General features: G+C 44.7%; 1 protein-coding gene across 2 annotated transcripts in view; it reads left to right on the top strand.

Moving 5' to 3' along the window:
* The window catches only part of NGEF (neuronal guanine nucleotide exchange factor), a 116786-nt gene that overhangs the window by 77141 nt on the left and 19555 nt on the right, over positions 1-20090 (top strand). For both annotated transcript variants that reach the window (XM_061122480.1, XM_061122481.1), the window contains one exon: positions 788-1086. In XM_061122480.1, coding sequence (XP_060978463.1) covers positions 788-1086 — 299 coding nt within the window. The remainder of the gene's footprint in view (positions 1-787; positions 1087-20090) is intronic.

Here is a 20090-nt window from a genome sequence, read left to right as displayed (position 1 = left end):
TCAGGGAAGTAAATCTAAAAGTACGAAAGAAAAAAAAGGAATGTTTCTCTTTTGAATCATAAGATTGATGAAATATTGGTTTTTTTCCTTCAAAATGAGAATTTACAACGACTCCCATTTTACCGATGAATAGACTTGAGTTTTAATATTGAAGCACTTAAGGCTTTGAGAAGCGTCCTGCTGGGATGCTGAAACATAATCGGGCCATTTCCATCAACTCTGCACATGTTGGTTATTAACATGACAAGTTCTGGATCCTTGTTGTTTGCTGATTATGTGTGTGAAAAGCATTTATTTGCACAACTGGGTTTTGATTCTATTCAGGGATTTCTTTATTCCTTGTTAGAAAAAAAAAATAAACTTATGCGTGCAGATCCTTCCCAAGAAATGAAGACAGTGGCAGTCCGTTCAGTGGCCCTTCCCTGAGACCTGTGGGGGTCTGGCTTCTTTGTGTTTTCATGGGCAAAGCATTTGCCCTTGATCCCTTGTGGCTCAGATGGTAAAGTATCTGCCTGCCATGCAGGAGTCCTGGGTTAAATCCTTGGGTCAGGAAGATCCCCTGGAGAAGGGCCTGGCAACCCCCTCCAGTATTCCTGCCTGGAGAATCCCAAGGACAGAGGAGCCTGGCGGGCTACAGTCCATGGGGTCACAAAGAGTTGGACAGGACTGAGCGACTGACACTTTGACTTTTTTGCTTTCAGGAGTCTAAAGCTGTGACTTAGTGATTTGGAAAGCTCCGCATCTGAAATCTCTATCGTGTCTTCAAAATGGTTTGATTTGATTTCAGGGCTCCTGTATCAGGAATACCGAGATAAGTCAACTCTCCAAGAGATTGAGACCAGGAGGCAGCAGGATGCAGAAATACAGGGCAGTGCTGACGGGTGCCCGTCCAGCGAGGAGGCTCCAGAGGAAGATGACAGGGAGGAGGAGGAGGAGCCAGCAAGCCCACCCGAGAGGAAGGCCCTGCCCCAGATCTGCCTGCTCAGCAACCCCCACTCGAGATTCAACCTCTGGCAGGATCTTCCAGAGATTCAGAGCAGCGGGGTGCTGGACATCCTCCAGCCGGAGGAGATCAGGCTGCAAGAGGTAACGGGCTGCCCGGGGTGAGAGCTTCTGGTCAGAATGAATGGGTGTTTTAACAGCTTGGGTGAGGCTTCCTCCCTGGGGTGAGGCTGGTTCACCAGAGGAGCTACTGGCAGGGTACCTCTACCCCCAACATGCAGGAAAATTCACATTATTTTACGTGCGTGGGTGCATGCCACGTCACTTCCATCGTGTCCAACTCTGCGACCCCAGGACGGGAGCCCAGCGGGCTCCTCTGTCCATGGGATTCTCCAGGCAAGAATACTGGAGTGGGTTGCCATTTCCTCCTCCAGGGGATCTTCCCAACCCAGGGATCAAACCCACGTCTCCTAAGTCTCCTGCATTGGCAGGTGGGCTCTTTACCCCTGGCACCACCAGGGAAGCACAGGCAACAAAAACTACCTTGTACCTCCTGAGGTAGCTCAACCCTGGTGTTGCGTGTTCTCCACATTGTTGTTTCTGTAGATAGTAAGACTGCATTCTCTAAACTCTTGCTTGTTATTGTGGAGACTCTCCGTGGCACGTGTGAGCACCGATACAGTTGGTGATGCTGAATTCGTTGTGACCGTGAACTGGCTCTGTTCCTCTGTGCTTTACTTTTCACTTGCACATCTTTATTTCTAATTTTCACCTGAACCCTGGGTGAGTGGGGCTCGGAAAGAAAGCCCTCAGTATGTCCACCCTTCCTGAAATGGTGTGGAAATCTAGGACTTGGTCTCTTCTTGCGCCTTCATCCGATGGTCCAGGCAGACCCTGCCTATCAGGTAGGCTAGGCAGGGTCACAGAGTCGCTTAATAGTTTGTGGCTAACAGGGAGAAATAACCTATAAAAAATGAACAGTAATAGAAGTGAGAAGCTAAGAAATGTAGGTGTTGGTGTATATATATATATATATAGTCATATATATATATATATGTAGCTTTATATACAGAGTCAAATCAGTTCTTTTAAGATTTTTTTTAATGTGGGCTATTTTTAAAGTCTTTAATGAATTTCTTACAATGCTGCTTCCATTTAATGTTTTGGGTTTTTGGCCATGAGGCCTGTGAGATCTTAGCTGCTCGACCAGGGATCGAACCCGCACCCCTTGCATTGGAAGGCGAAGTCTTAACCACTGGGCTGCCAGGGGTCCCTGTTCAATCCAATTCTGTCATCTCTAACCTCTCACGCCCCGTTTCCCCAGTCCCCCCACTCACATGCTCCTTCAAGTCCACCCTTGAGCTTGTTCCTAGTTGCAGTCCTGACTTTCTTTAGCTCTTGGCCCGCCTGTGCGAGATTCTGTAGAAACGTTCGTTCTTCTCATTTATTTAAAAGGCAAGACTGCAAACTGTGCACACACGTACTGACCAAGGCTGAGACTAGTTCCCGACCGGGTTCATCAAACACAGGCTTGGGTGGTATGATGCCTTTGCTCCTTGAGAAGCCTTGATGACACTCGATTTTTGAAGGGCCACCCAGGGTCCACTGCGTCCTGCCCAGCAGACTCAGAAGAGGTGGTTTTAGAGTCTGACACCACTTGTGACTCATGAGCGATGATTTGCAAGCAATGCCACAGGAATTTTTTTTTTTTTTTTAAATGAAACTGATGTCAGAAGTGTCGAGTCATCCTACGGGGCTCCTCCCAGCTTCTCACAGGATACTGGTGAGAGGACATAAAGAACCACATGCCCCACCTGAAGCAAAGATGTGTGGTCAGGAGATCTCCACGAGGCAGGTGGAGCTAGACTGAGGAAATCCCAGCAGGCTTTGCCACCCAAAGCAACCACGTGGAAGGTCTAGAACCCAGGGAGAAGCCCCACTGCAGGTGGCCATCCCTCCTACCTGAGAGACCCAGGGGCTCCACCACCTGCAGATAGAGCCACCATCACTCACCTTTTTTTCCTTCCAGTTTTATTTGAGATATAATCGACACACTTCACTGTATAAGTTTAAGATCTGTGATTTGCCTTCCATGCGTCATGAAATAATGACCACAGTAGTTGTTTTCATCGATAAGCTGTCTCTGACTCTTCGTGACCCCGTGGACTACAGCATGCCAGGCTTCCTTGTCCTTCACCATCTCCCATAGTTTACTCATATTCATGTCCATTGAGTCTGTGACGCTATCAAACCATCTCATCCTCTGCCACGCCCTTCTCCTTTTGCCTTCAACCTTTCCCAGCATCAGGGTCTATTCCAATTAGTCAGCTCTTCGCATCAGGTGGCCAAAGTATTGGAGCTTCAGCATCAGTCCTTCCAGTGTATATGCAGGGTTGGAAAATTCCGTTTAGGATTGACTGGTTTGACTTCCTTGCTGTCCAAGGGACTCTCAAGAGTCTTATCCAGCCCAATTCAAAAGCATCATTTCTTCAGCATTCAGCCTTCTTTATGTTCCAACTCTCACATCCATACATGAGTACTGGAAAACCATAGCTTTGACTCTGTATGGACTTTGGATAGCAAAGTGATAGCTTTGCTTTTTAACATGCTGTCTAGGTTTGTTTTACCTTTTCTTGCAAGGAGCAAGCATGTTTCAATTCCATGGCTGCAGTCACTGTCCACAGTGATTTTGGAGCCCAAGAAAATAAAATCTGCCACTGTTTCCACTTTTTCCCCATCTATATGCCATGAAGTGATATGAATGGATGCCATGATCTTCGTTTTTTGAATGTTGAGTTTTAAGCCAACTTTTTCACTCTCCTCTTTCACCTTCATCAAGAAGCTCTTTAGTTCCTCTTTGCTTTCTGCCATAATGGTGGTGTCTTCTGTATATCTGAGGTTGTTATTTCTCCTGGCAATCTTGATTCTAGCTTGTGATTCATTCAGCTCGGCATTTCACATGATGTGCTCTACATATAAGCTAAATAAGCATGGTGACAATATATAGCCTGGACATACTCCTTTCCTGATTGTGAACTAGTCTGTTGTTCCATGTCGGATTCTAACTGTTGCTTCTTGACCTGCATACAGGTTTCTCAGGAGACAGGTGAGATGGTCTGTTAGTCCCATCTCTTTAAGAATTTTCCTTAGTTTGTTGCGATCCACACAATCAAAGGCTTTAGGGTAGTCAGTGAAGCAGTTTTTCTGGAATTCTCTTGATTTTTGTATGATCCAGCAAATGTTGGCAATTTGATCTCTGATTCCTCTGTCTTTTCTAAATTCAGCGAGTACAACTGGAAGTTCTTAGTTCTTGTACTGTCGGAGCCTAGCTTGAAGAATTTTGAGCATTACTTTGCTATCATGTGAGATGAGTGCAATTGTACAGCAGTTTGAACATTCTTTGGCATTGCCTTTCTTTGGGACTGGAATGAAAACTGACCTTTTCCAGTCCTGTGGCCAAATTTTGGTAAGTTTTGCAAATTTGCTGGCATGTTGAATGCAGCACTTTAATAGCATCATCTTTTAGGATTTGAAATACCTCAGCTGGAATTCCATCACCTCCACTAACTTTGTTTGTAAGTAATACTTCCTAAGGCCCACTTAACTTCACACTCCAGGATGTCTGGCTCTAGGTGAGTGACCACACCATCATGGTTAACAAGGTCATTAAGACCTTTTCTGTACAGTTCTTCTGTGTATTCTTGTCACTTCTTAATCTTTTCTGCTTCTGTTAGGTCCTTGCCATTTCTGCCCTTTATTGAGCCCATCTTTGCATGAAATGTTCCCTTGGTATCTCTGATTTTCTTGAAGAGATCTCTAGTCTTTCCCATTCTGTTGTTTTCCTCTATTTCTTTGCATTGATCGCTGAGGAAGGCTTTCTTATCTCTCCTTGCTATTTTCCAGAACTCTGCATTCAGTTGGGTGTATCTTTCCCTTTTCTCCTTTGCCTTTCACTTCATTTCTCAGCTATCTGTAAGGCCTCCTCAGACAGCCACTTTGCCTTCTTGCATTTTTTTCCCTTTGGGATTGTTTTAGTCACTGCCTCCTGTATGGTGTTACAAACCTCTGTCCATAGTTCTTCAGGCACTCGTCTATCAGATCTAATCCCTTGAATCTATTTGTCACTTCCACTGTATAATCATAAGGGATTTGATTTAGGTCATACTTGAATCATCTAGTGGTTTTCCCTACTTTCTCCAATTTAAGTCTGAATTTGTCAATAAGGAGTTCAGGATCTGGGCCACAGTCAGCTCCCAGTCTTGTTTTTGCTGACTGTATAGAGCTTCTCCATCTCTGGCTGGAAAGAACATAATCCATCTGATTTCAGTATGGACCATCTGGTGATGTCCATGTGTAGAGTCTTCTCTTGTGTTGTTGGAAGAGGGTGTTTGCTATGACCAGTGCGTTCTCTTGGCAGAACTCTATTAGCCTTGGCCCTGCTTCATTTTGTACTTCAAGGCCAAACTTGCCTGTTACTCCAGGTATCTCTTGACTTCTTAATTTTGCGTTCCAATCCCCTATGATGAAAAGGACATCTTTTTTTGTTGTTCATTCTAGAAGGTCTTATAGGTCTTCATAGCATCGTTCAGCTTCAGGTTCTTTGGCATCAGTCCTAGGGGCATAGACTTGGATTACTGTGATATTGAATGGTTTGCCTTAGAAACAAGATCATTCTGTAGTTTTTGAGATTGCACCCAAGTGCTGCATTTTGGACTCCTTTGTTGACTATGAGGGCTACTCCATTTCTTCTAAGGGATTCTTGTCCACACTAGTAGATATAATGGTCATCTGAATTAAATTCGCCCATTCCCATCCATTTTAGCTCACGGCGTTCCTAAGATGTCCATGTTCACTCTTGCCATCCCCTGCTTTACCACATCCAACTTACTTTGATTTATGGATCTAACATTCCAGGTTCCTATGCAGTATTGTTCTTTACAACGTCAGACTTGACTTTCGCCACCAGACACATCTGCAGCTGGGAGCTGTTTCTGCTTTGGCTCAGCCTTTTCTACCGTAGAGCCTGTAGACTCCAAGACTGGGCCGCCTCAGGCCAAACAAATAACAGGGAGGGAGCATGAACCCCACCATCAGCAGAATATTTGATTAAAGATTTGCTGAGCATGGCCCTGCACCAGAGCAAGACCCAGTGTTTCCCCACAGCCAGTCCCTCCCGCCAGGAAACTTGCACAAGCCCCTTCTCATCCGTCAGAGGGTAGACAGTAAGTTTAGTGATCCCCTGTCATCTCATTAGATACAACATTAAAGAAATAAAGGAAAAAAAAAGAAATAAAGAAAAAAATGTTTGTTTACGCTGAGAACTCAGGATTTACTCTCTTAACTTTCATATATAACATGTAACTAACAGTAGTGTTAATTATATTTATCATATTATACATTACATCTTATTACTGGAAGTGTGTACCTTTTGATTGCCTCAGTCAGTTTCCTTTCCCCATCCCCGTACTTCACCACACCCCACTCCCGCCTTGTTAACCATAGTCTGATCTCTTTTTCTATAAGTTTTTTGTTTTTGATATGTTATTAATCTGTAACACTGTATTAGTTCCCATTATACAACGTAGTGATTTGGTTCTTCTATACATTTCAAAATGGTCACCTAAGATGTTTTGACTTAGTCTAGTTACAGCATGCCACCATACAGAAGTGTTGCGTAGGTATTCACTATATTCTGATTTCCTGGTGGCTCCGACAGTAAAGAGTTTGCCTGCAATGCGGGAGACCCGAGTCTGATCCTTGGGTAGGGAAGATCCCCTGGAGAAGGAAATGGCAACCCACTCCAGTATTCTTGCCTGAAGAATCCCATGGATGGAGGAGCCGCACAGTCCCTGGGGTCACAAAGAGTGGAACAGGACTGAGCAACTTCACTTTCTTTCACTGTTCACTATATCCCCCACACTGTACGTTTCATACCCATGATGTTCACACCCCTGACTCACTTATTTTTCAGCTGGAAATTTGTACCTTTTAATCTCCCTTACCTATTTCTTTCCTTCCCCTACCCTTACCCACTCTGTTTTCTGCATGTTTCTATTTGGTTGTATTTGTTCATTTGTTTTGTTTTTTAGATTCCACATGTAAGTGAATCTTATACACTTACAGTATTTGTCTTTGTCTGACTCATTTCACTTAGCATGATACTCTCTAGTTCTATCCATGTTGTCTCAAATGGCAAGATTTCATTCTTTTTTATGGCAATTATTCCATAGCGTGTGTGTGTGTGTGTATAACATATCTCTTTATCTGTTCATCTGTTGATGAACACTTCAGTTGCTTCTGTATCTTGGCTGCTATAAATAATACTACAGTGAACACAGAGGTGGAGACATCTTTAGAATTAGTGTTTTTGTTCTCTTCAGATCAATACCCAGGAGTAGAATTGCTGGATCATATGGTAGTTCTATTATTAATTTTTTGAGTGATCTCTATACTGTTTTCTATAGTGACTGAATCAGTTTACAGTCCCACTAAGAGTGCATGAATGTTCCCTTTCCTCCACATCCTCTCCAACCCTTGTTATTTGTTGTCTTTTTGATAATAGCTATTTTAACCAGTGTGATGTGACAACTCCCTGTGGTTTTGATTTGCATGTCCCTAATGATCAGTGATGTGGAGCATCTTTTCATGTGTCTTTGGTCATCCGTGTGTCTTCTCTGGAAAAACATCTATTCAGATCCTCTTCTCATTCTTTAATCAAGTTAATGGTCAGTTGTATAAGTTCCTTGAATACTTTGGATTAATCCCTTATCAGATATATCGTGTGTAAATATCTTCTCCCATTCAGTAGCTGGCCTTTTCATTTGTTGATAGGTTCCTTCTCTGGGCAAAAGGTTTTTAGTTTGATGTAGTCCCGTGAGTTTGTTTTTGCTTTTGTTTCCCTTGCACCGTCCCTAAGTTTGACTTTCATATAAAAGGAATTATACAGTGCAATTTTGCATTTGGCTGTTTTTCACACAATATTACCATCATGGGCCTTTTTCCTAGTCCTCAAAATAAGAAAAAGTGTCTAGTTTTTTGAGAGAATTCTTGTTGTTGTTTTTTTTACCTTGATAATTAAATAAATAAATTTAAATTACTTTGGAAAGCTTAGAGATAAACCCCAGTGGGACTTAAAACATGGTATAAGTCCCTTACAACAACAAGCAAAAAGCAGAGAAAGCATGGTTCTTATAAGAAAAGGAAAGCAAACAGTGAAAGGTCAGCATAAAAAAAAAGTATAAAATAAGGTGGCAGAGTTCATAGCAAACATATGTGCTATAACCATAAGTGTAAATTGCTTAAATCCTCCATTGAAAGCCAGAAATTATCCAACTGATGAGAAAACGAAACCCACAATATTATCACACAGATTAGAATTCAGAGCAAGAAAAGTTACCAAAGAGAACAGTGATGTCATTTTGCACAGTTAAAGATTATCACTTTATTTTTGTTTTAAAATTAAATAAGCTACTCATTAATACATTTTCATTGTTTAAAAAAATGTACTTGTGTGCAAGCCTTTTCTTGGCTCCTGGCTGAAGGACCAACTGTTTTCACTTTCTCCTGATAAATTACAGTCATTACATGCTGTGTGATTTTGGACTTTAGACACTTGTGAAGACTCTTAAGTGCAAAATCCTTATCGATCCTTATGATGCTGTCCCCGTATTTTACACTTGTTTTATTCAAGAGCAGTTTGATTCTGGTTTTAGTTTTTAGCAACTTGACTTTCACTGATCTCTGAGAGCTTCCAGGTTACTTTCATAAAAACAACTCCCTTTGCACTGAAAATTCTTTCGTTTTTTTTCACTTAAGGACATAATTGCAGAACAAGTACAACTGGCTTGAATAAGTGTAAGGACAAGCACGGGGCTCACAGATGGGGAGAGACGCTTCAGGTGGCGGGGGGACGGTGGGGGACAGCCTGTGCCCGGCCCGCAATGGACCCTTGCAGGAGCATGGGTCACTCAGGGCTTGGCTAGGAGAACTTCTGTGGGCCTGCATCTTCATGCTCCCAGCAGACCACAGCTGTCCAATCCATCAGTCACTCAGTGCTCACTCAGTCGTGTCCGACTCTCTGCAACCCCTTGGACTGTAGCTCGCCGCCTCTGTCCATGGAATTTTTCCAGGCAAGAATATTGGAGTGGGTTGCCATTTCCTCCTCCAGGGGATCTTCCTGATCCAAGGATCAAACTCAGGTCTATTAAGTCTCCTGCATTGACAGGTGGAGTCTCTACCACTAGTACCACCTGGGTAGCCTCAGCTGTATGATAGATACCCGGAAATGGAATTGTGGATCGAAAGTGAAGTGCGTTTTAAGTGATGGAGGTGGTGGTGTGGTGGTTTAGTTAAGTTGTGTCTGACTCTTTGTGACCCCATGGACTGTAGCCTGCCAGGCTCCTCTGTCCATGGGATTTCTGGATACTCCCAGCTGACTAAAAAGATGCACAATGTGAGAGTTGCAAGTCATTTTATTTGGGGCAAAATGAGGATTGCAGCCTTAGGGACAGCACCTCAGATAGCTCTGAGAGCCTACTCCAAAGAGGCAGTGGGGCAAGGTCAATATATAAGATCCTGGTGAAGGAGGAGTTCAGTACAATCAAGCATTCCTTTTACAAAGGCTTTCTGCTAGTCGGGAGGAGCTGATGTCATCATGAAGGGATTTAGTGCTTTTCTAGATAGGAGGAGTTGCAAGGATTGGGGTCATGAAAGGAGTTCCTGAAAATATCTAACTATCTAAAGACTCGTTCCACCACATTCCCTGGAGCACAGAGTGCCTCACTCTCCACCCCAAACTCCCTCAGGGGGTGTTGAAGGTCAACAGCCGCAGCAGCACGGGGTTCAGTCTCCGCAGAGGCAGACGGCAGATGCCCTTGTGGTTCGTGCATGGGTGCGAGCTAAGTCGCTTCAGCTGTATCCGACTCTTTGTGACCCCACGGACTGTAGCCCGCCAGGCTCCTCTGTCCATGGGATCCTCTAGGCAAGAATACTGGAGTGGGTTGCCATGCCCTCCTCCAGGGGATCTTCCCGACCCAGGGATCAAACCCAGGTCTCCTACATTGCAGGTGGATTCTTTACCGTCTGAGCTACCAGGGAAGCCCATGAATACTGGAGTGGATAGCCTACCCCTTCTCCAAGGGATCTTCCCGACCCAGAAGTTGGACAAATTACTTAGCTTCTCTGTGCCTCTGCTTCCTTGTCTGTAAAACTGAGCTCATGCACAGGGTTGTGGAGATCAAATGAGTGAGCACAGATAAGGAGCCGGCTGACAATGCTCAAGCCTTCTTCAGTTGTATCTTTCTCTACTGAAAAATCTTTTTTCATTTTTATAGAAAATCCATCAGTCTTTTTCTTCATTTAAACCTACTCTTCTGGATGTTGTGTTGTATGATTAGGAAGTCCATTCCCAAGAGGTACAGTTTACAGGGATAGGTAACTGTGACAATGTCTTGAAATGGAAGCTTGGGTGGAGCAGTCAGGCAGAGACCTGCTCAGAAGCTGTCATGCCCACCCTACTGCTTCTGTAAGAATGGGGCACAGCAGGGGTGCAAGGAGCCTGCCCGAAGGAGTAAGGCGACTTTAGGTGTTTTCACTGGACTCTGTGCTCTCTAAAGCTGCACTGCCCACTTGGTTAGCCCCCGGTGACACATGGCTCTTCAACACTTGACATGTGACCAACCCTCATTGAAACGGGCTGAGTGTATAAAACACATACCAAGTCTTGCAGACTTGAGACACAGAAAAAGAAAGCAAACTGTCTCATCAATAGTTTTTGTATTACATGTTGACTTAATATCCTGGATATATTAGATTAAATAAAATGTATTAGAAATTCTTTTTACCTTTTTAAATATGATTACTAGAAAACCTTAAATTGTATATGAGACCCAGATTATATTTCTGTTGAACACAGTGCTCAAAAAAGAGGCAATGTTTTATTTCCCCATGTCCATAAACACCATCAAAAAGTGGCCATATATTAAGCCTTAAGAAAAAGCTCAATAAATATTTATTAAAATTGTATAGGTCCTACTCTCTCACTACAATGCAGCAAAACAAAAAAATAAATTTAAACAATGTAAAAACCTCAAATCAGAAATGTTGGGTTGCCATTTCCTTCTCCAGGGGATCTTCCCAACCCAGGGATCATACCCATGTTGCTTATGTCTCCTGCATTGGCAGGCGAGTTCTTTGTCACTAGCACCACCCATTTTCACATTAAAAATAAAATCCACAATTATAAAGACATCAGCACTCTTCTCAGTAATTAGGAGAACTAGGGAACATAAAATCAGTAAGGATATAAGAAGAATTGAATGCCCTCAAACCAACTGGAATGAATTAACATTTATAAGGCACTCAACAGTAGCAGAATACACTTTTTCAAGTGCACGTGGAATATTCACCAAGATAAACCACACCGCACTTTAATAAATTAAAAGAATTTAGATCACACAGAGTGTGACCTCACCATAATAGAATTAAACAGAAATCAACAACATAAAGATAACTGGATAACTCCTAGTGCTTGGAAATCAAGCGGCATGTTTCTATGTAATCTCTGAGTTAAAGAGGAAGTCTCCAGGGAAGTTAGCAACAAACGAACTACCCTTCTTCATGATGTGGACATAGAAAATCTCAAAGAATCTCCAAAAAAAAAAAAACCTCTTAGAACTAGTAATAAACACTAGGGCTTCCCTGGTGGTCCAGTGGTTACAAGTCTTCTTTGCAATGCAGGTGACGTGGGTTCAGTCCCTGCTCTGGGAACTAAGACCCCACGTACTGCAGGGCCGCTAAACCTGAGAGTCACAACTAGAGAAGCCCGCCCGCCACAGCTAAGACTCAACACAGGCAAATAAATAAATGAATATTTTTTTAAAAATAGTAAACACTGACTGAAAACACTTGAAATACAATGCCCAGTGCTGCTGTGGAACAACTGGAACTCTCACACACTGCTGATTTCAAAACGGTACAGCTGCTCTGGAGAATCATTGACAGCTTCCTATAAAGTGAAACATGCACTTCCCTCCAAGCCAGCGATCCCAATCCTGGGTATTTACCTACAGCGGTGTCTCCATAGCAACGCTACTGAGTTTGGGGCTGCTCCCTCCTTGGTTCAGGGAATGCTGTCCTTCCTGTTCTTTGCTGGTTTAGCACCATCCTGGCCTCTGCTGCTGGACGCCTTGTAGCACCCCTGCCCCCACATGTAACAACCCACAATGTCTCTCCACCTCGCTGAGTATCATCCAGGGAGCAAAAATAGTTTGTAGCTGAGAACCACTACCCCAGAGAAGCAAAAATCTGTGTTCATACAGAAATCTGTACACGGATGTTTATACTAAGTCTGTTCATAATTGTCAAAAGCTGGTAACAACTCAAGTGTCCTCTAACAGATGGATAAATAGACACAGGAACATTCATACAATGCATATTGTTGTTGTTGTTTAGTCGCTAAGTTATGTCCAACTCTTTGCGACCCCATGGGCTGTAGCCCGCCTGGCTTCTTTGTCCGTGGTCTTCTCCAGGCAAGAATACTAGAGTAGGTTGCCATTTCCTTTTCCAGGGGATCTTCCCGACCCAGGGATCGAACTCACGTTGCTTACATCTGGCAGGTGGGTTCTTTACCACTACTCAGTAATAAAAAAAAATGAACTGTTGGCACAACTCAGATGAATCTCAGAGGCATTTTGCTGAGTGAAAGAAGTCAGAAAGTTTCCATAGTGTGTGATTCCACTTAGATGACATTCTGAACAGGACAAGGCTATAGGGATAGAGAACAGATGAGTGGTTGCCAGGGGTGAGGGGTGGGGGGAGGCTGTGACTCAAGTGGAAAGCCCAGGAGTGTTTGAAGCGATGGAGCTCTTGTGTGTCCTGCTTGTAGTGTTGGTGACAAGAATCTATACAAAGGTCGAAATTCATACAACGGTATACACCAAAAAGTCAATTTTACTGTATGTTCATTTAAAAGCTGACACGTTGTAAAAAGAGATGTCCTCATTTAGGTTAAGTATTTTCTGCCCCCTCTCTCCAAATATAATAAAACAGTGATCTGTCTGGCTCTGAATTAAGGCAGACATTTACATACAGCATAAGAAAATCAAATCTGGAGATACTTTAGAAGAATAACATTGGGCACAGAAATTACTGCAAACACAGTGTAATGTTTGAAATAAAAATTTATCATATTAATAGGCCAGAGGAGAAAAATACCCCAATCTTCAAAGAGGTTGGAAAGGGAAGTGGTACATCAATTTCCATCTAAACAAAACTCAGAAGCATACTTGCTGAAATTTGTAAAGAGCATCTCAGATCTATAAAAGCATCCTATGTAATGAAGAATTGCTGGTGGCAATAAAGGCAAGACGATGATGCTTGATAACCTTGTGGTGGTTCTGGAAGCTGTGACTAGTGCAATGCAACGAGGAAAGAACAAGACATAAACCCATAGGGAAGGAAAGTCAGACCCACCGTTATCTGTCAGGGATGGCTGCCTACGTAAGATCCTGAGGGAATCAAAGATACTGGATCTAACAAGGCAGTTCAGGGAGGTGGTGGATTATAAAATAAGCATGCAAAAATTAGTCGTTTGGGAGATTTCCCTGGTGGTCCAGTGGTTAAGACTCTGCCTCCCAAAGCAGATGGCATTGGTTTGATCCCTGGTTGAGGTACTGAGGTCCCAAATGTCATGAGATGTGTCCAGAAAATGTATTATAAAGAACTGAAAATTAGTTCTTTTTGTGTACATTAGCAAAACGCAGGTTTTCCATCAATTAGAGAGCCCTGTTGATAAGAAAACAGTGAGCACCCTAAAGAAAAATAGGCTAAACAATTCTCTTAAGAACAGTGGCTGGTGATTAAATGAAAACAAGAAAAAAAACCCACCAAACTCACTGGTAATGACAGAAGTACAATTAAGCAACACTGAGGCACCGGGCATCTCAAAATAGCAGAGACTTTTGAATATAAATACAGTTAAAACCTCATGTTGGGCGTATTTTTAAATGAGCGCTCTTGAGCACAGCTGATGGGAAGAGAGAGAGCAATATTTGTACCAGTCTCCTTATAAGAATGTGTTCATATACTGTCTAGTGTTTCTGCTTCTGGAAATTTATCTTGAAGAATAATCAGAAAGGTACACAAATATTCATTAGGCTGTCCTTTCAAGAAAAATTTAGGGAGGGATGGAGGAAGAAGCCTAAATGCCCAACGATAGGGAATTTTTTATTTTAAAGACAGTGTACAGCTATGCAAAGATACAAACATTAAAAAGCATGTTTTCAAAGAATGGGTGAATATTCATGACATACTATTTTTAAAAGGCAAGATAGAGCATTACATGTATAGTAGAGTGGGCGTAGAAACTAAAGATATTTTTGTCATTTTCAATGTATTGGACCAAAAATATTTAAGTAAATTAGGATGACATAAGAGTAACCGTGGTCCCATGCAATGGTGAATAACACAGGCATGCAAGCTTCAGTGCATCTCGTTCTGAGTCTTTATGGACTAGTGACTTTTCATGTCTATGTTAAAGAACTTAATGTGAGTTTCTATTTAACATCTGGCAATGGACACAACACTGAGATCTTCATATTTTATGTTCCAAATCAGAGACTTTTGCATCAGGTTATCTTTTCATTTATCAAAGCAAGTCAGGCAACTTGTTCTGGCAGCTCAATCTGTTGTTGAAGCATCTCTTTCTTTAGCTACAAAAGCAGCAGATCCCAGCGAACTCCCGTTCACACGAGGAAAATACCCCCAAAAGGTGGCCTTTTGGTAGGTCTGAGTCTCAGTTGGTCACTGAAAGAATCAGGATTTAAGAATAAAATTGTCTGTTTCCCCTCCTCCTCTTTGAAGTATAAAAATTAGGCAGCTGACATTGGAACATGTTCTCTTAGATGTCATGTAGGATTTCCTGGGTTTACTTTTTGTTTTTTAACTTAACTCTGAAGCTCTTGGTTCCCACCCTCCTGTTTGGAATGTTTCTCAATTACTGATTGAGAACGTGATGGTTTGAGAAAATAACTAGACAAATACTCAAATCACAAACTTAAGAAGAAGGCCGCTGAGGAAGGGCTGGGTGTGCAAATGGGAGAGGTGGGGACAGTCACTGCATTGCTTGAGTTTCGCCACACCTGGCCCCAGTATCGTGAGAAATAAAGGAGAAGCTGGGGTCCTGCTCTAGCACCATCCCCTGGAGAAGTCGCCCCTGCCACTGGTGTGGGTTGTGTCCCCAGACCAGATAAAGACGAAGTCCCTGTGATCTTGGGGGACTGGCTGTACAGAGCTCAAAAAATTGAGCAGGGCATGATATTTCGAGCATCTCCATGGAGACAAGGATGCACGCACACGCCCCGGCTGGCACTGTGGTGACACGGCCCATACGTGTCTGAACTAATTTCCCAATTCCATTCCCCTGGGAACAAGGTGGAAGGGGACTTCCCAGGGCGCTAGCCAGTTTGGGTGGGACTTGCAGTCTGAGTCTGATCAGCCTCTGAAATCAGAGTTGTGTTTTTGTCGCTTTTCATCCTGTTTTTACAACTTAGAACTTAAATATACTTTCTTTCTTTTTTTTTTCCCCCCAAAAGAAGACTGTCCATTTGACTAGGAAACTGCTCGTGTTTTTTAATGATATACTTCTATCAGAAAATTAAGTCATGGTTGTTTTATTTACCAACCTTCATTGAGTCATATATTTGTCTCTGTAGGATAAATCCCAAATAATTCAGCAAATTAGTCCCCAGTTGTCCCATGCTTTAAGATGGACAGTAGCCATCACCCAAAACATCAGATATTGCAAGCATTTATACCTATTTTGGGCTTTCCAGGTGGTGCTAGTGGTAAAGAACCTGCCTGGCAATGCAGGAAACATTAGAAACACTGATTCAGTTTCTGGATTGGGAAGATCCCCTGGAGGAGGGCATGGCAACCCACTCCAGTATTCTTGCCTGAAGAATCCATGGACAGAGGAGCCTGGTGGGCTACAATGGGGTCACAAAGAGTTGGACATGACTGAAGTGGCTGAGCACGCACATACCTGTTTTAACAAAGTGATGTTACCATTTAGCATTTTTAAAATAAATCTGTTGGATACATAACTTACGCACTTGACATAAATTTCAAACAGAGCAAACAGAATTATGGTGAAAAAAGCCTCCCTGTCTAACCCCTGGCCGTTGGGGCCAGTATCTGTGTGTGTTACACAAATGATAAGCTATTTATATTTGGTTGTGCTGGGGTCTTCATTGCTCTTCACGGGCTTTCTCCAGTTGCAGCAAGCGGGGTCTACTGTCTAGTTGTGGAGCTTGGGCTTCTGTGATGGGTTCTCTGTTGCAAAGCACAGGCTCTGGGCACACGGGCTTAGTTACTCTGTGACATGTCGAATCTTCCCAGACCAGGGATCGAACCCATGTCCCCTGCTTTGACAGGCGGATTCTTATCCAATGTGCCAAAATGTTTTGACAGTTTTTCCAGATCAGCCCAAGGAGAGTTCCCAATTTTTTTTCTTTTCTCTCTCTCTTTTTCTAAACTTTATGGAGCTCCCCTGCTTATGATATTCCATTATCAATTCAACCAGTCCCCTGTTGATGGACATTTGCAACTAGAAATGTTGTGTATCCAGGATGTTCATTACAGTGTTATTTATAATAATAAAAGACAGATCTATACAATGGCGTACTGTAGGAATTGCTAAGTGAAACTGTTGGGTGAAAGGTTATATACTCTTGAAATTTTGAGACCTTATCACCAGGCTGTCTTCACACTTCAGCTGTGTGTGAAGGTGCTGGCTCACTCTGACCAGTGAGGTACAACATCCGACAAGTTTATCTTGTGAGCTGGACATAAATGATGCCGCGTTGTGGTTTTACTTTGCATTTCTCTTGTTGTGAATGAGGCTGAGCATTTTCTCTAGCATGTGTCTTTTCAAATCTTTATCTGTTTTGGTACCAAGCCATCTCGAGAAAAAACTAACAATCGGCTTGTGATGTGTGTGAGCTTGCCAAGACTTGGGTTTGGGCACACCAGGCTTGGTTAGTGTGGGGGCACACCAGGCCCCCTGGGGCCTGCAGGTTAACTCGCACTTAATGTGTGACCTCTAGTCCCACAGCGAGCGGGGGAGTAGCTGTCAGCTCCCAGGGTGACACCGAGGCCCCGTGGCCCCCATGGCGGCCCTCCCTGCGTTTCCCACACGGACTAGACACCACGCTGCAGCAGGACTCGGCCTGGGCTCTGAACTCCAACTGCATTGTCATTAATCAAGGATAAAGAGAGATGCTCTAAGGGCCGCTTCTTAACTGCAAGCCTTTTCGGAGTCACTTCTGTCCACCCTAGTGCCTGCGGGGTTTGAGTTACTCCTCTAGCCGCAGAAGTGGGCACAGCTTTGTGCCTGGACAGTCGTATCATGCGGGAAGCAAGGCCTGGCAGAGGGAGGACACGAATCCACCCAGAGTGGCCGCGGCTGGCGGCAGCAGGACTCAAGGCCTGGAGCAGAGGGCAGAGCTGGCCTCGGACAGCTTTCTCTCTGCCTTCCCCCACTCTCCAGGAAGCAGCACTGTGGGGAAGTTAGGTATTGGGCAGGTGCCCAGGGCTTAGCACTCAGGTGATACGTGAGAAAGAAAGGTATGCGGGGAGGTTCTGGAGCTGGGGAACACCCCAGCCCTGACACCGGGGTCTCAGACTCTGCCACGCCTCAGAACCGCCTGGGGATCTTCTTGAAGGACAGGTTTATGCGTGGGTCTGGGGAGGCGCCTGGGAATCTGCATTTTCACAAACGTGTCGTCATGGGGTCAGGCTGGGATATGTGGGACTTCCCCCTCTTTTTTTTTCTCTGCATCAAACTTGGACTGGTGATCTGTTTTGCATATGATAATATACATGTTTTAATGCTATTCTCTCAAATCATCCCACCCTCACCTTCTCCCAGGAAGGCCAAAAGTCTGTTCTTTATATCTGTTTCTCTTTTGCTGTCTCGCATATAGGGTCATTGTTACCATCTTACTAAATTCCATATATATGCGTTAATATAATGTACTGGTGTTTTTCTTTCTGACTTACTTCACTCTGTATAATAGACTCCAGTTTCATCCACCTCATTAGGACTGATTCAAATGCATTCTTTTTAATATCTGAGTAATATTCCATTGTGTATATGTACTACAGCTTTCTTATCCAGTCATCTGCTGATGGACATCTAGGTTGCTTCTATGTCCTGGCTGTTGTAAACAGTGCTGTGATGAACATTGGAGTACACGTGTCCCCCCTCCCTTTTTTGTCCGGCTAACTCATCGGTTCTTTGACTCTGACAGCCCCTTCTGGAAGCCTGCTGTCTCTGGCTGGCGGCCTTCCCCCTCGCCTGCCAAGGTGAAGCCCCCCCCACTCACTGTGGACATCCCTGCAGAGCTGTCGTTGGCTGTGCCCAATGTGTGGTCCCTCTGTGTCGCCAGCACTCAGCCCATACACTACCTGGAGGTGACTCTGGGCACATGTCTATGGAACGAGTGAGCTGGGGAGGGCAGACGGTGTCACCAACCCCAGCCCCCCAGCAGGTTGGTCTCCTGGGCTGGCCACCCTGCTGGGGGGCAGGGATCAGGTCTGGGTCATCTCAGGATCCCCAGAGCCCACAGCTCCTAGTAGGTGCTCAGCAAACACATGGAGTCTCCTGTGTGCTGACCGGGGCCACGCCTTTCAGGAAGCCAGCTGGTAGAGGAGATGGGACATCAGGCGTCCAGTCCAGCTGGAGCCAGGAAAGGAGGCCGAATGGCGGGCACCGCTAATGGCATCCTTGGGAAGAGAGAGCCACGGCCGCGAGGAGGAGGGGTCTGAGAGCCAAGGCTTCGGATGGAGGCTGTGAGCCATGGGCAGTACAGGAGTAGGCTCCATCCCTCGATGCCAGGCCTGGTTCCCATCTGAGAGCTGGTTTAGAGGTTCTCCCTTAACACACTGTCTCAAGCACCTACTTGAAAGGGATTCCCTGGTGGCTCAGTCGGTAAAGTGACTGATTTACCAGGTTCGCTCTCCAGGTTGGGAAGATCCCCTGGAAGAGGGCATGGCAACCCACTCCAGTATTCTTGCCTGGAGAATTAGACAAACAGGAGTCTGGCGGACTACAATCCATAGGGTTGCACAGAGTCGGACACGCCTGAAGCAACTTAGCACACACATGCATGCACCTACTTGAAAGCACCATGTAAAGCTAAAAAGACAATTAACCGGAAAGAGCCAATAATTGAGGGTGGGAAGGAGGGAGCATTTACACAAGTGACATCACGTCGACCTGCAAGGAGAGGGGGCCGTGGCCCCGCGCCACCACTGGCCTGTGGGCTCTCGGGAAGGCCTGGGCATGTGTGTGCGGAAGGGCATCCCTAGCAGGGCAGTCCAGGCACAGAGCCCTGAGATCAAAGGAGGAGGTGTGAACCTTGGTTTTGCTGCTCACAAGCTCTGTGACACCCTCATCCACACAGCAGGGAGCGTCGGGGGATCTCCAGGGCTGTAGTAAGGACTGAGGGAGGTGACACGTTGGGGGTACCCAGCAGGACACAGGCGCAGGGTGGGAGCTGGACAGGCAGCAGCTGTTACTGTCCTTCACTCACTGGTGTTTTGTCTCTGACAACGCTGCATAAACAAGGTGGAGAGAACAGGACATTTATGGTCAGTGTTTATCAGTGAAGTGTCACACCCGTTGACGTGTCTCAGACAGGACGGTGATGACTAAGAGAGAAGCACAGCCAAGAGTTTCCTGGGTTTGGACAGAAAGTGATGCCCGTACTGGCAAAGGGGCATCGGGGAGTGGTCAGCAGTTCTTGCAACTCAGTCTTTTTCTGCCCCCGTGCGATTTTTTTTTTTTAAAATCTGTTTGGCTGCTTTGGGTCTTAGTTGCAGCACTTGGATCTTCTTTGTGGCATGCAGGCTTCTCTAGTTGTGGTGCAGGCTTCTCTCTAGCTGTGGCATGCGGGCTCTAGAGCACACAGGCTCAGTAGTTGCCGCAAGGGCTTCGTTTCCCTGCGGCATGTGGGATCTTAGTTCCCCGACCAGGGATGGAACCCGTGTCCCCTGCATTGGAAGATGGAGACTTAACCACTGGGCCACCAGGGAGGTCCTGAGGAAGTGTGCGAGGCAGCAGGCGAGTCCGTGGGGTTCACAGAGGA

This window comes from Dama dama, chromosome 20, assembly GCF_033118175.1.
Source record: "Dama dama isolate Ldn47 chromosome 20, ASM3311817v1, whole genome shotgun sequence".
In the NCBI taxonomy this organism is placed as follows: Eukaryota; Metazoa; Chordata; class Mammalia; order Artiodactyla; family Cervidae; genus Dama; species Dama dama.
The sequence above is the reverse complement of the archived record's forward strand: the minus strand, read 5'-3'. Positions and strand labels throughout refer to the sequence as shown.